This window comes from Podarcis gaigeae (genome assembly GCF_964106915.1).
Source record: "Podarcis gaigeae genome assembly, chromosome: 2".
NCBI classification, from domain to species: Eukaryota; Metazoa; Chordata; class Lepidosauria; order Squamata; family Lacertidae; genus Podarcis; species Podarcis gaigeae.
In genome coordinates this window covers 119,832,876-119,849,791 of record NC_139679.1, presented here as the reverse complement: position 1 = coordinate 119,849,791, position 16,916 = coordinate 119,832,876, and the positions used below count along the sequence as shown (strand labels likewise).

Below are 16,916 nucleotides of genomic sequence, written 5' to 3'. Positions count from 1 at the left end.
AGTTTGGCTTGAACTTTGCTAAGAACAGCCCTGCTGGGTTACTCCAAACTCCCATCTAGTCCTGCAACACAGTGGCCTATCAGACATTGCTGAGAAGCTCACAAGCAGGGCATGAAAGCAATGGGCCTTGCGAAGAACTGGTCACCAGCGACTAGCATTTGGGGGAAGAAACTATCTACTGCATGATTCAATATTTTGTTTGCTCTCAATCTCCCAAATTTCCAATTCATTGGATGTTTATGAGTGCTGGTGCTATACAAGAGAGGGAGACAAAAGGGGTGCATCCTGCCCTTTTTAGCAGCTCAGGGCAAATAAGTGAGAGGTCTGCTTCATGGGGGTGAATGGGGACTACCCCACCAATCTCAACCGGCCTTCATGCCAACACCACTCATCTGCCTTCTTACGTACAAGTGGTGGTTCTTCTCCATCATTGTCTCTGGCTCCAGCTATCGTGGTGCCCCTCTCACTCCCACCAAACAGACTGCTGTCACATTCATTTGTTGATGCCAACCTTAAAAACCCTAAATGACATTGGCCCTGAATATCTAAAGGAGTGTCTTCACACCCATCGTCCAGACCAGATACTGAGGTCCAGCTCCAAGTGCCTTAAGAAGGTTCATTCAAGCATTAATACACTCAAGTGAGATTCTGTTTTTCAGTTGCTGTTTATAATACTAGAAGCAGAATTTCAAGTTACACTAATTTATTATTAAGGCTTAAGTTATGAACTCAGGAAGAAAGGAAGGTGGGTCATGTCAAAGTACAAACTGGATACGGTAGAGAACGATAATTATGTTTGAAGAGGGAAGCTGCACTCCGTGTAACTCTACAGGTATGGTTATCCCTAAATGTTGTACAGTGGTGCCTCGCAAGACGAAATAAATCCGTTCCGTGAGTCTCTTCGTCTAGCGGTTTTTTCGTCTTGCAAAGCACCCCTATTAGCGGCTTAGTGGATTAGCGCTATTAGCGGCTTAGCGGCTATTAAAGGCTTAGGGGCTTAGCAGCTAAGCGGCTTAGAAAAAGGGGGGGCGAAAAAAATCGCAAGACGTTTTTGTCTTGCGAAGCAAGCCCATAGGGAAATTCGTCTTGCGAAGCGCCTCGAAAAACGGAAAACCCTTTCGTCTAGCGGGTTTTTCGTCTTGCGACGCATTCGTCTTGCGGGGCACCACTGTATGTCCAGACACTCTCCAGGCATGTGATTCAATGACTCCCTTTCATCATTCAAGATGAATGAAAAATGAGGAGCAAACTTTATCTAAGGAGATGCATTCATTCCCAAGGCAAGTCTGTGTGCTTCATTACTACTGTGGTGGGAAACGGTTATAAATATGTTAAGAATCAGGCAACAACTTTAGTTTTTTGTGGCCAGGTGTTCCTTTGTGTTCAGATCAGGCCTCAGCACAAGAATGTAGCATTTGGGAATGAAGATGCAGCCCAGAAGCCCAGCACTAGAAGCCAAGATAGAGAAGATCTGCACGGCCACCATGTATTTCCCCTTTGTGCTCAGGTAGGTGGGCACAAAGGAGACCCAAACGCTGCAGAAGACCAGCATGCTGAAGGTGATCAGCTTGGCTTCATTGAAGGCCCCAGGCAGCTTCCTGGCCAGGAAAGCCACCGTGAAGCAGACGGCAGCCAGGAAGCCCATGTAACCCAGGGCAGCATAAAACATGGCAACAGACCCTTCATTGCATTGCAGGGTGATCTCTCCAGCCTGGGAATGCTTGTCAGAGTCTAGGAATGGGGGAGAGATGCCCAGCCAAATGATGCAAATGACCATTTGGACACTGGAGCAGGAAAGGACAATGGAGTTGGCCAGACTTTTCCCTAACCATCTCCTCACCCTGTTCCCTGGCTTTGTGGCCAGGAAGGCCAGCACCACCATGATGGTTTTGGACAGCAAAGAAGATACAGCAACTGAGAAGATGGTGCTGAAGGCCGTTTGTCGAAGGAGGCAGGTGACTTTCCTGGGACGGCCAAGGAAGAGGAAGGAGGACAAGAAGGACAGCAGGAGGGAGACAAGGAGGATGTAGGAGAGGTCCCTGTTGTTGGCTTTGACTATGGGAGTTTCCCTGTATTTCATGAAGATCCCTACCACAAAGCCTGTGGTTAAGGACAGGAAGAGAGCCAAAGAAGTCAGGATAATCCCCAAATATTCTTTATATGATAGGAAGGTGATAATCCTCGGAATGCAGTGATCTTGGTCCTTGTTTGGATATTGTTCTTCTGGACCTTTGGTGCAACGCTCTGCATCTGAGGAGGAGAAAAGGAATGGCTTTGGCTTTGCTTACAGACACTATCTATTACATGTTGAGAAATGCACTCATGTGGGAGATATCAGAAAATGAGAATGTATTGTAAGAAATGGAAGCTTTGGTGCATTTCCTTATGCAATAGTTTTCGGGCAGTAACACTACTTCATTTCCATATTCCATTTCGCTTTAATTTGTATACTGCCTTTCTATATTGCTATGCAGAAGGAGGGTTACAAGCTTTAAAAAACTACGAAATAGACAGCAAAGATCACAGACGTAATACACACACAAAAAGTCATAATAAAAGCATAACTTTAAAATAAACAACATATCAAATAAAGCAAAATTCAATAATATTCAATAATAATACTAAGGAATAGTAAACAGTAAAATCTAATATCAGCAAATGCTAAACAGCTTACACTTATCATGTACAATAAAGAATTACCAATCAATAATCAATAAAAAACAGCAAGTCACAATGAACGAAATACCACAAAACATACAAACCATGTAAAAGGATCAAACTGAGAAACAAGGACACACAACTTATAATTTATTTATTTTTAATATCCTTGAACTCCTCTCTTCCAAGCTGCTACAGCTGTTCTCAAACTCCTTGTCTGGGATATCCAATAACTTCCTGCTGAAATCCCATAATTTATAATTGTTCTACAATGCAATGGAATGGAATGTTCACATAATTTTTATTATTATTGTGCATCATGCTTTCTCTCTTTTAAATAAATATTTGCAATTTTCACTATTTCTCGTTTATTTTAAAGACATTTTTAATTCACTTTTGTGAGGGTGGTTCTGGTTGTCTGATCCGAGAAGGCTTGCTATAAAATAGCCAAAGCTGTGCCTTATGGGCAGGGCAGGCTGAACCCAATTTGCATCCGAGAGATTGCTTCCTGCAAGTCGTTTCTTTCAAATAACTTCCTGGAAGGGGATTAAAAATGCATCCAAATAGGTCTTTAGAATCTCCACAGAAAATTTCTGACTGATATTCATATTCTCCCAACAAATTCCATCTCCTGTGGCGTCACCCACCTTCCTGTGTAGATATGGTCCCTTCCGCACATGGAACACAAGCATAGCAGCAAACTGGCTTTCCTTCTTGAACCACCTTGGCATATCCTGGGCGACACATTTTGGTACACCGGGCGTGAGGCACAGTCTAGCCATAAAGAAAAGATGACACATTAAAGGGGAAGTGTCAGCAATATTTGTGCATATGGAACTCACTCAGAGAGTCTGGAAAGAACCCAGTAGGGTCTCCAGTCCCACAAGAAAGCACCCTTGATATCAGGGGTGCCAATTTGAATAAAATATTGTGGGGGCCCAGGAAAGCCGCACAACACATAATCGATGCCCATCAACTTTATGTGGCCCCAGCCCCCTCAAATATTTTATTGTGAGAGCCGAAGCCCCCACAGCTCCTAGGAGTTTGCTCCTATGCTTGATGTAGAATGGAAGCCTCCCTGTTGTGTTTGCTTTTAAAACAATAACAATACTAATTTATTTATACCCCACCCATCTGGCTGGGTTTCCCCAGCTGTGCTGGGCAGCTTCCAACAAAACATTAGGAATACCTTAAAATATCAATCATTAAGAACATCCCTAAACAGTTCTACCTTCAGATTTCATATAAAAGTCAGGTAGTTGTTTATTTCCTTGACATCTGATGGGAGGGCATTCCACAGGGCAGGCACCACTACCGAGAAGGCCCTCTGCCTGGTTCCCTGTAACCTCACTTCTTGCAGGAAGGGAACCGCCAGAAGGCCCTCGGAGCTGGACCTCAGTGTCTGGGCTGAACGATGGGGGTGGAGACGCTCCTTCAGATATATTGGGCTGAGGCGGTTTAGGGCTTTTCAGGTCAGCACCAACACTTTGAATTGTGCTCGGAAATGTACTGAAAAAAGTATTAATACTTTGAACAACAGGACTAAGGCACAGTCTAATAATAATAAAAAAGAAGGTACATTCAAGGGAAGTATTTGTGTGCCACGAGTATTTGTGTCAATGGAGTTGATTCATAGAGTTTGGAAACAACCCAACAAGTTCTCTAGGCACAGAGCAAAAGATGCAGAAACAAAAGAAAAGAAAAGAAAAATCCCATCCCAGAACAGCAGCAATAAAACACTCTGATGAAGAGCAGTATTTAAAAATAGAGTATGATCACATCTTATGCAGGAGTTACATTCCGGGGAAGGAGTAGTATATGCAAAAATGTATATACAGCGGTACCTTGATTCCTGAATGGCTGGGCTCCCAAACAAATCAGCTGCTGAACGCTGCAAACCCGGAAGCAAGTGGCTTTCAGTTGAGTGCGGGAACCTCCCGCAGCCAATTGGAAGCTGTTCCTTGGTTTTCGAACAGTTTGGAGAGCTGAGCCGACTTCTGGAATGGATTAAGTTCCAGAACCAAAATTCCATTGTACTCGAATTCGGCCCTTGGAACGGCTCCTGCACAACCACCCTGACCTTCGGGAGCTGACATGCCAAGCAGACCTTACTCCCAAGCTCTCTGTTTTGCTCACTGGGCTCCAGGATGCTCTTGCGTGGGCTCTGCGATGTTCTCATGAGATCTCGCAGGGCCGGGCTGGATTAACCATTAAGCAGAATAAGCACGTGCTTAGGGCATCCAGGGAAGGTGGGGACCACAGGAATTTTTTCTGTTGCTGGATTTGCCATGGACCATATTGTGCAGCTCAATCAGGTTCCACAAAAAAGGCTCCCACAATATATGAAAAAATTACATACAAACATACATACATGCATACATAGTTACATGTGTGTGTGTATCTGCACATGAAGAGCATTATACACATTTAATAATTTACTTAATTAATTATAATGAAAGCATCAGCCAAACTTCCAAAAGATTATACCTGAATTCCTCTTGGAAATATTCAACAGAATACTAGATCTTCATGTGTATCATGTGGAATAAAGGGGATCTTACCTGGTTGAACCACTTGGGCCACACAATAGCTTCTGGGTTAATGGCGAGCTTGAAGTCAGTGGATGCCTCTCTCTCTATACTCCCAATTTTCACTCTAACACAAGACTCATTGGGAAGCACCACCCAATTCTCAATATCAAACATGATTGGCAGCTCCCCATTCTCACCCAAATACAGTCCGCCCATGGAAGTGTTCAACAACCGGGATTCTCTTAAGAAAGGGTGAAGCTGGAATGACAGGGGAAACACCAGCATTTCAAAGCATTTTGGACATCTCATCCCTTCTCCCTTTGAACTCCAAAGTCCTGGCATACCTGGCCTTGTTGGAATCTACAGAGGACTTAACACCAGAACTTAGAAAGCATTTTAGATGCTTCATCCCTGCTCCCTTGGAACTCAAAACTCCTCTTGTGCCACAACTTATCCTACTGGCAAGACTAAACAGACACCCTCCAGGTGGAGGGACGTCTGCTTTTAACTTGTTTTCACTTCTTACGCTTTTATTATATGGTCTTAGGACCACCTTGATATTGCATTTGTGTCATTTGCCCTAAAACCTGCTCCGACCACAATGCTGTGAAGATGGAAATGATACTAATACCAATTGGTTCCTTTAGATGGAGGATGAATGACTCTCTGTTTAGAAACGAGGAAATGACTAAAAAGGCCCCAAAAAACTGTAGAGACTATTTTGAGATAAATATGAACACCACTACTGAAAAAAGAGTAATTTGGGATGCAAGTAAAGCAGTTATGAGAGGGTTTTTGATACAACAAAATGCAATTAAGAAGAGAGCTCAAAATGAAAAAAAATTTGGACAAAATAAAGGAAGGAGAAAAGAGACTGAGGGTAAAACCGAAATCACAGGAGATCCTGAAAGAGATAAAGCTACATCAAGTACAATTTATGAAATTGATGAATCAGGAAATAGAATGGAAGATTAAACAGATGAGACAAAAGACATTTGAATCGGCAAATAAATGTGGGAAACTGCTGGCTTGGCAAATGAAAAAAAGGCAGAAACTTAACACTATCACTAATTTGGTAGTGGAGAGAAGGAATATACAGAATCCTGTGGAGATTAGGAAGTGTTTTCAGAAGTATTTTAAACAGCTATATACACAGGAGACCCAGAAAGAAATGGATATTGACCGATTTTTGAAAATAAATGGATTACAAAAAATCTCTCAAGAGAATAAATTAATGCTAAATTATAAAATAACAGACCAAGAGGTGGAAGGAGCCATTCAGAATATGAAATTTGGCAAATCTCCAGGGCCGGATGGCTTGACTGCAAGATATTATAGATCTTTGAAAGAATGGTTAGTACAGCCTTTAAAGGAAGTTTGTAATGAAATACTGGAGGGAAAAAGGCACCAGAGTCGTGGAACGAAGCCTGCATTACACTTATACCGAAAACAGAATCGGAGAAGACACAGCTTAAGAACTACCATCCCATATCTTTGCTCAATGTGGATTATAAATTTTTTGCTGAAATTATGGCTAAAAGATTAAAAAAGGTACTGGTAGAAGAAATTCATAAAGACCAAGCGGGCTTTCTCCCAGGGAGACACTTGTCAGATAACACAAGGAATATAATTAATATTCTAGAAAAATTACAAGTGAATATAAACACTAAGGCAGTTTTGATATTTGTGGACACGGAGAAAGCCTTTGATAATATTTCTTGGAGTTTCATGAAGAAAAACCTACAGGGAATGGGGGTAGGCCAAGGTTTTGAAAACGGTATAGGTGCAATTTATTCAGAACAAAAAGCTAAGTTAATTGTGAATAATGTAGTAACAGAAGAGTTTAAGATTGAGAAAGGAACACGACAGGGTTGCCCAATCTCTCCATTGCTTTTTATATCGATCCTGGAGGTTTTGCTTAATATGATTAGAAAGGACCAATTGGTTAAAGGCATACAACTCGGAGCTAAACAGTATAAATTGAAAGCTTTTGCTGATGATTTAGTCTTGCAGGAGCCAGAATCTAGCACTAAAAGAGTATTGCAATTAATTCAAGAATTTGGTCAGGTTGCGGGATTTAAGTTGAATAAGCTGAAAACTAAGGTGTTAGAGAAAAAATTAACAGTGATTGAGAAAGAGAGGTTTCAGAAGGAGACAGGATTAACATTGGTTAAGAAAGTGAAATACCTGGGGGTTAATATGACTGCTAAGAATGTGAATTTATTTAAAGATAATTATGAAAAATGTTGGATGGAAGTGAAAAAGGATCTAGAAGTATGGTCAAATTTGAAGCTATCATTGCTGGGCCGAATTGCTGCGATAAAGATGAATGTATTGCCTAGGATGCTGTTTTTGTTTCAAACATTGCAAATTCTGGACAAGACGGACTGTTTCAAGAAATGGCAAAGAGATATTTCTAGATTTGTCTGGCAGGGCAAGAAACCACGAATAAAATTTAAGATTTTAACTGATGCTAAAGAAAGAGGTGGATTTGCCCTGCCAGACCTGAAGCTTTATTATGAATCAGGCGCTTTTTGCTGGCTGAGAGAATGGCTGCTTCTTGAAAACACGGATATCTTGGATTTAGAAGGTTTCAATAATGTTTTCGGGTGGCATGCATATTTGTGGTATGATAAGGTCAAAGCACATAAAGCTTTTAAAAACCATATTGTCAGGAAAGCACTGTTTAATGTTTGGATAAGATATAAGGACTTGCTTGAAAGTAAAACGCCAAGGTGGTTGTCACCAATGGAGGCTAAGGCTCTGAAAAAACTCAATATGGAGGCAAATTGGCCGAAATATTGGGAAATCTTGGAACAAGAAGGAGATAGATTAAAACGGCAGAGCTTTGACAAACTAAAAAATAAAGTACGAGATTGGCTTCATTATTATCAAATAAAGGAGGTTTATAATTTGGACAAGAAAATTGGTTTTCAGGTGGAAAAATCAAAATTGGAAACAGAATTGTTAGATCCTAAAACTAAGAATTTGTCAAGAATGTATAACTTGCTGTTGAAATGGAATACACAGGATGAAATGGTTAAATCTGTTATGATTAAATGGGCACAAGATGTTGGACATAACATTATGATGGCTGACTGGGAAAAATTATGGACCACAGGTATGAAGTTTACGGCATGTAATGCGTTAGAGAGAATATAATGAAAATGATTTACAGGTGGTACTTGACACCAGTCAAGCTTGCAAAAATTTATCATATGCCCGATAATAAATTTTGGAAACGTAAAGAGATTGAAGGTACATTCTTTCACCTTTGGTGGACATGCCCAAAGATTAAGACCTTCTGGGAGATGATCTATAACGAAATGAAAAGGATATTTAAATATACCTTTCAGAAGAAACCAGAGGCCTTTCTCCTGGGCATGGTCGGCCAATTGGTGCCAAAAAAGGACAGAACTTGCAACAACAGCAGCAAGAATACTCATCGCAGAGTATTGGAAGACACAAGATCTACCCACCCGGGAAGAATGGCAGATGAAGGTGATGGACTATATAGAACTGGCAGAATCCGGGACTAAGGAGAAGAGTTGGTAGAAGAAGATTGGAAAAAATTCAAAGTTTATCTTCAAAAATATTGCAAAATTAAGGATTGCTAGAAAGATGTTGGAAAAAGAAAATTATGTGGTTTTAGTAGAAATGACATAAAGGATAAAGTAAAAATGAGTTTATGTAAAAATTATGAGAAATTTAGAGAAAATGTAAAATTATGGTATATATTAAGACAAATTATTCAGATAAAAACAAGGTTGGAAGGATTTGCTGAAATAATAATTTGAATTAGAATACAAAGATGGGAGGTATGAGGAGGTCAAGGAAATAAGTAAAGGAAAGAAAGCTATGTAAAGGTTCGATTTGTTCTTTTTTTAATTGATTGTGTTTTTTCTGTCATTTTTATTTTTATTTTTTCTCTTTTTTCTTTTTGTAACCTTTAAAATTTGAATAAATATTATTTTAAAAAAATTTAAAAAGATATTGCATTTGTGTCTAAATCAATGAGAATGATTATTGTAGAGTTGGTCGAAAGCATTTTAGATGCCTCATCCCTGCTTCCTTGGAACTCAAAACTCCTGTTGTGCCACAACGTATCTTACTGGCAAGTAGGGATGTCTGCTTTTAACTTGTTTTCGCTTCTTATTCTTTTATTATATGGTCTTAGGCTTTTTATTGCAGTAGACCACCTTGATATTGCATTCGTGTCTAAATCAATGAGAATGATTATTGCAGAGTTGGTAGAAAGAACTTTGATTTCTAGAAAGGGAAAGGAAATACCTGCCATGGCTGTAGCCTTTGACATGCCAACTGGTCTCCTCCACCCGCCATCAACATCTGCTTTGATCTAGATGAACAGGCAACATTTAAAGCATGTGCCATGATTTGGACACTGAAGTATGTTCTGTGGCTGTCTTGAGACAGAACAGTCTGCAGCTCCTCTTCAGACGGCACCTCCCGATCCTCCACATCTCTGCATCTTGTCCAACCTCTCACAGCGAGGACGTGCTTTGAGTATGAACAACTAAATGCTTTTTGCCGAAACAGATTAAAAAGATGGGACTCTGATTTACAGCAGTCACGTTTGCTCCTTATTTTGGTCTTCATTAGAAAGGAGAATGAACCATGGATATACTTCAAGGACTTGGGACCATAAAGCAAATTCATGTCAATGTCTTGAAAAGCTGTTGTGAGCCATACTTTGGACGCAAGTTCTTGTTTCCAAAGTACTTGTTCTAGTGTCATGAGGGTAAGCAGTGCTATATGACTTTTTAAATAGTAAAGGAATACATTGGTCTGTCTCCGTAGGGCAATTATTTCACTTACTGTGAACCTCCCAGGTTCCTTCCTTTCTGGTATTGTTACTGAAAAGGCAACACAAATTCCATTGCTGGCCATCAGAGATGTCAAGGCACTCAAGAACCTTTCTCCATTCTCATTCTCTGGAGCAAAGAGGCTGATCCACGTCCATCCAAAATGCTGGAGCATCTTTACAATCCCCAAGTACTGAACTTCTTCATTGGGGACCGTATGGTAGACAAAAGGGACTTTGGTGTTCTCATCAACAACCCCAGGTACAAAGCCATAACTAATCTGAAGTGGGGAAGAAAAAATGTAGTGTTTTATTTTCAGAGCAAAGTACAGGATTAGCCTGAAATATTTAATACCTAACAAATATTGTGCTGACTGGGGCTGATAGTTTTATTTGGAAACTTTGGGAGGCTGCAACACTAGCAAAGTCTCTGTGTTAAGAATAATAATAATAATAATAATAATAATTTATTATTTATACCCCGCCCATCTGGCTGGGTTTCCCCAGCCACTCTGGGCGGCTTCCAACAGAACACAAAAATGCAATAATTGATTAAACATATCATAGAATCGTAGAGTTGGAAGCGACCCTGAGGTTCATCTTGTCCTCCCCCCTGCAATGCAGCTGTCCCATACGGGGATCAAGCCTGCAACCTTGACATTGGCAGCACCACACTCTAACCAACTGAGCTATCTAGCTTAACATAGCTCAGGATTTTCTGCCTCTTTGATGCCTCTTTTTGCTGACAATAAAGTGAATTTATTTTGCTGCTGAATCTCTTTTGTGTCCCACCCTTCATACCTGTGGGATTTTGTACATGCCTGCCGTGGTTGAAATCACTTTGGAGATGATGGAATTGGTTCCTTCAAGAACAGCCAAGATATTATTCCATTTTCCACAGCGATAGTTTGGAATATTGCTTTCCCCACCTGCAAGCAGGTCTAGCATGGCATCAGAAGTGATCCTTGCATTGTAATAGTTCTCATAGAGGCTGTAGCCCAGAGTGATGTTGGGTAAGAGCCTGGGATCCCGGTTGATCTCTTGGATGGTGAACAAGAAGGACAAGATGTGCCAGTAGAACCTAAATGGCGCTCTGTATGAAATCAATCAAATAAAATGTGTCAAACCATTCACCACTTAATGAAAATAAACAGTATTTGATTCTCAAATAATGGTCTGCATTAGGGCTGCCATACACACATAGCATGAAGATAGCAGTTGGAAACAGTGTGGGTGGAAATCACTGGAATTTCCTTTAAAATAACTCAAAATAACTTAACATGAACAGCAAACACAACACTTAGAGTATATGTTATTGGAAGTAACCTTAAGGTACATACATAATAGGCTCACTGGTTAATTAGAGCTTTCAATAGAGATACATGTGTTATAGGGGGTTGCAATAATTGTGCTGGCTTCTTAATGTGATCTGTAAAGAACAACCACATGCTTAAAAATTTGGCTTTATTTTCCGGTCCATTAAAAGCTCTGCTGCATTGGGTCAAGTGTTCAGAAAGTGCTATTTCCCATACACCTGCATACCAGGAACACAAAGTAGGATTTTCTCCAGTGTCCCACTCATCTCACGAATACGGGTGTGATCATTCAGTGAATCATTTTGATGCCTGATCAGGCTCATTTATACACTTGTGTTCTTCAGCAAGCAACACAGCAGCACAGAAGGTAAAAATAGAGCACGTCTGGGAACATGCAACCCACTAGCTGCTGCGAAATTCAAGTTCCCTTCAGCCCCTGCCAGCGTGACAAGCTGCATCTGGCAAGCCAGCGCAGCACACGGAAACGCCGTTTACCTTCCCACCAGTAAGCGGTCCCTATTTATCTACTTGCACCCGGAGGTGCTTTCGAACTGCTAGGTTGGCAGGCGCCGGGACCGAGCAGCGGGAGCGCACCCCGCCGCAGGGATTCGAACCGCCGACCTTTCGATCGGCAAGTCCTAGGCGCTGAGGCTTTAACCCACAGCGCCACCTGCGTCCCCAATACGCCAAAGGATAAACGGACATAAATCTGACATCAGGAATCACAAGACAGAGAAACCAGTAGGAGAACACTTCAATCTCCCAGGACATTCTATACAAGATCTCAAAGTAGCCGTTCTATTACAAAGGAATTTCAGAAATAGACTGGAAAAAGAAGCTGCTGAATTGCAACTCATTACCAAACTTAAAACCATGGAGAGACCTGGTCTGAACAAAGACATTGGATTCTGATCTCATTATACATGACAAAGCCATTTTTCACCTTCTCACCCCTTGCTTTTTCCTGTAAGACCTATTGCAGTCGTTAAGAGTCGTCAACAGGCTCATCACAGCTATCTGCCAATCACCCATTCCCACCACCCTTCTGAGTAATACCCCTCCCCACCTTCTCACTATATAGAAGGGTCTGGTGACTTCTGTTTCAGTGTATCTGAAGAAGTCATGCTAGACTTGCTTGCAGGTGGGGAAAGCAATATTCCAAACTATCGCTGTGGAAAATGGAATAATATCTTGGCTGTTCTTGAAGGAGCCAATTCCATCATCTCCAAAGTGATTTCAACCACGTCAGGCATGTACAAAATCCCACAGGTATGAAGGGTGGGGCATGGAGGGACACAAAAGAGGTTCAGCAGCAAAATAAATTCTCATTATCGTCAGCAGAGTCAAAAAGAGGCATCAAAGAGGGAGAAAATCCTGAGCTATGTTAAGCTAGATAGCTAGGTATCTGAAGAAGTGTGCATGCACACGAAAGCTCATACCTAGAACTAACTTAGTTGGTCTTTAAGGTGCTACTGGAAGGAATTTTTTGTTTTGACTATGGCAGACCAACACGGCTACCTATCTGTAAATAATGTACAGTTATGGAGTCGCCTGCAATGAGTGACCCACTCAAGAAATGAACAAAAGGTCTCCCCAAAGGCTACTGAACAACAGCCCTTATGCTTGAATGGCTCCTCTCCACTGACTAGACATAGCAGGACCTCAGGTTCTGCTATGGATACCTCCAACTGCAGTACCAAGTGTTGCCTTTTGGCCGCATTTCAGCACTGAGAGTGTTCACAAAGTGAACACCCAAGGAATATGGGTCCATCCTTATTTAGACGACATTCTTGTATGAACACTGGTGAGAAACAAATGGAAGAGAGACATTGAAACAACACTGAGTTGCCTCCAGAGGCTCGAGTTCAAAGTGAACATGGAAAAGATCAGGATGATGTTGATGTCAGCATATGAGCTCATCGCAGCTGCAGACATTTAGCTTGTTGATATCATGTGATGGAGCTGACTGTGGGAAACAGCGTTCCAATCAGTTCACAGGTCAGTTCACCGGAATTTGCTCAGAGTGTAATATGAGACCTTCCTCTTGTGATTGTACAGGAAGTCTTACTCACTTGTTTGCCGATGTTTGAAGAGAGCAGACATGTTTTCTGTAATGCTGAAGAGTCAGAAATAAAACCATGTAAATAGACGTTTCTGACTATTTCTTATCCCTGCCGGGGGAGCAGGAAAGAGTGGGTGTGCTCTTCACACGCTGGGAAGGGTCGCCTATAGAGACCTAGCCTGCGTTTGCTGGGGAATGTAGCCAGGAAGGTCACCGGAGATCAAGCCGGGAGTTGCCAGCTTCTCCCGATAAAGGCTTGATTCCCAACAGTTATAACACATACTTGCTGTCTCCTGCATTGTTTTTACTGCATTATTACTGTGACCTCCCTAGTGTGCAAGCCTCGACTGTGTGTATAAAAATATTTGAGGGACCCCACCCAAGTTGAAGGGCATTGCCATCTAAATGGTGTTTGTGTGCCACATCTTGTCTCCAAACAGAACAATGGTGTTTGTTTTCTGGTTAAATTCACGACTTTGGGACTACAGTGATTATTTCACAAAATTTATATACAGCTCAAAGCAGTTTACAAAAAAAATACATAATTAGGGGGATTCTGGCATTATTTCTACCAAAGTGTGATGGCCTGGGAATCTGATTCAGAGGCTGAACCGGAGGAATCCCAGCCTGCACAGGAGTCCCTGCCTCCAGGGCCGGCTGAGCCGGGTCAGGGGCTTGAATCTGAAGGGCCCGCACCTGTGCCGGATCCTCAGGAGCAGACACCAGATGAATCCACTCTGGCTCTGGAGGTGACTGAGGACCCATTGCCTGCAGGTGCTCCTCTCCCAGCCCTGTCAGGGGGAGGTGAGGCTGCCTCTGGGTCCAGTAACCCTCCAGCCTCTCCAGAGCTGCAGACGCTCAGGGCAGAGAGGCGGAAGGAACTGGTTTCTCCAAGGAGGAGTGCTCGCCTTAAGGCCAGGAGAGGCGAGTCACCTGTGGGCCAGGAGCACCCTAGGCCCCAGAGGAGATAAAGGCCAGTCAGCCCAGTCCCAGGTTGCGGGAGCAACATCGCTGGAAACCCGTTCCTGCTAGCACCCTGACCTGCTCTTCTGGAGTTCCTGACCACGCCCAGCTCCTTGCCTTGGACCCCGCTTCGCTCATGATGGACAGCCTCCAGACCCTCGACCCAGGACCGGACTCAGACCTCGCTGCACGGTAACCCCCCCCCCCAGCACACAAAGAACAGGCTGCAGCTAAGATGGCTCGTCCTCGGTGATTTAAACACAAATTCCAGCATACATTTTACCCCTCTGTGCTCAGTGTAAGTGCCTGATATAAAGGCAGCAAGTGTGATTCAGAATGTATTTGAATTACATCTATTCTATGGTTAGCAGAACCAGATCCATTGAATCATAGAATCATAGAATCATAGAATCATAGAGTTGGAAGAGACCACAAGGGCCATCGAGTCCAACCCCCTGCCAAGCAGGAAACGCCATCACAGTACTCCTGACATATGGTCGTCAAGCCTCTGCTTAAAGACCTCCAAAGAAGGAGACTCCACCACACTCCTTGGCAGCAAATTTCACTGTCGAACAGCTCTCACTGTCAGGAAGTTCCTCCTAATGTTTAGGTGGAATCTTTTTTCTTGTTGTTTTTCTCTGCCTTGGTCGCGCTGGTTGATGACCTCCGGCGGGCTAGGGACAAAGGTGAGAGCTGTTTCCTAGTTCTGCTGGATCTCTCAGCGGCCTTTGACACCATCGACCATAACATCCTTCTGGACCGTCTAAAGGGGCTGGGAGCTGGGGGCACTGTCATACAGTGGTTCCGCTCCTTCCTCCTGGGCTGTGTCCAGAAAGTGGTGGTGGGGGTGAGTGTTCAGACCCCTGGGCTCTCACTTGTGGGGTGCCTCAGGGTTCTGTCCTCTCCCCCATGCTTTTTAATATCTATATGAAGCCGCTGGGAGAGATCATCAGGGGGTTTGGACTGGGTGTTCATCAGTATGCAGATGACACCCAGCTCTACCTCTCCTTTAAATCAGAACCAGTGAAGGCGGTGAAGGTCCTGTGTGAGTGCCTGGAGGCGGTTGGAGGTTGGATGGCGGCTAACAGATTGAGGTTGAATCCTGACAAGACAGAAGTACTGTTTTTGGGGGACAGGAGGCGGGCAGGTGTGGAGGATTCCCTGGTCCTGAATGGGGTAACTGTGCCCCTGAAGGACCAGGTGCGCAGCCTGGGAGTCATTTTGGACTCACAGCTGTCCATGGAGGCGCAGATTAACTCTGTGTCCAGGGCAGCTGTCTACCAGCTCCACCTGGTACGCAGGCTAAGACCCTACCTCCCCGCGGACTGTCTCGCCAGAGTGGTGCATGCTCTAGTTATCTCACGCTTGGACTACTGCAACGCGCTCTACGTGGGGCTACCTTTGAAGGTGACCCGGAAACTGCAATTAATCCAGAATGCGGCAGCGAGACTGGTGACTGGGAGTGGCCGCCGGGACCACATAACACCGGTTCTGAGAGATCTGCATTGGCTCCCAGTACGTTTCCGAGCACGATTCAAAGTGTTGGTGCTGACCTTTAAAGCCCTAAACGGCCTCGGTCCTGTATACCTGAAGGAGCGTCTCCACCCCCATCGTTCAGCCCGGACTCTGAGATCCAGCGCCGAGGGCCTTCTGGCGGTTCCCTCATTGCGAGAAGTGAGGCTACAGGGAACCAGACAGAGGGCCTTTTCGGTAGCGGCGCCCGCCCTGTGGAACGCCCTCCCATCAGATGTCAAAGAGATAAAGAATTACCTGACGTTCAGAAGACATCTTAAGGCAGCCCTGTTCAGGGAAGTTTTTAATATGTAATGCTGTACGGTTTTTAACACTGATTGGGAGCCGCCCAGAGTGGCTGGGGAAAACTCAGCCAGATGGGCGGGGTATAAATAATAAATTATTATTATTATTATTATTATTATTAGTTTGGAACCATTGCTCCGTGTCCGCTTCTCTGGAGCAGCAGAAAACAACCTTTCTCCCTCCTCTATGTGACATCCTTTTATATATTTGAACATGGCTATCATGTCACCCCTTAACCTCTTCTCCAGGCTAAACATGCCCAGCTCCTTTAGCCGTTCCTCATAAGGCATCGTTTCCAGGCCTTTGACCATTTTGGTTGCCCTCCAACCAAATTGAGCTTGAGTAACTGAGCTTGTAGGGAAGGGAGGGTGAATGTTCAGAACGTGGGTGTTGGTGTTGCAACTGGGCTGTTAGTTGCAAGTGCTCTTTTGCTGATATTTTGGAAGACATGTATTTTCTTGTTGTTAAAGTTATTTAGTTTGAAGTGAACTACTGGCTAAATCTTGAGTCAGCATTGCTCTGACGCAGGATCTTCTGTGCACCAGATTTCTCTCCCCAGGGCCCCAGCACAGTGCAATGAATGACACTGTGCTGCTATTTATTCAGAGGTTTGGACAATTATTAAAAATACCACTTGAGTTCTGGGGAGAATAAAACACTATGATTCTGATATGGAAAATAAGGTTCACACTACTTTGCTGCCATTTATGGAACATTAAAAGAGTATGTCATTTAAAGGTCAAGCT

At 43.2% G+C, this 16,916-nt stretch overlaps 1 protein-coding gene across 2 annotated transcripts in view; it reads right to left on the bottom strand.

Moving 5' to 3' along the window:
• The window catches only part of LOC310837274 (vomeronasal type-2 receptor 26-like), a 206,879-nt gene that overhangs the window by 27,042 nt on the left and 162,921 nt on the right, over positions 1 to 16,916 (bottom strand). Inside the window, exon 7 of one of the 2 annotated variants that reach the window (XM_083723566.1) lies at positions 1,176 to 2,250. The exons of the other annotated variant lie outside the window; for it this stretch is intronic. Within the exon in view, the coding sequence (XP_083579692.1) occupies positions 1,352 to 2,250 (899 nt within the window). The 3' untranslated portion in view covers positions 1,176 to 1,351. Of the gene's footprint in view, positions 1 to 1,175; positions 2,251 to 16,916 lie in introns of those variants that run through there. 2 annotated transcript variants of the gene reach the window in all.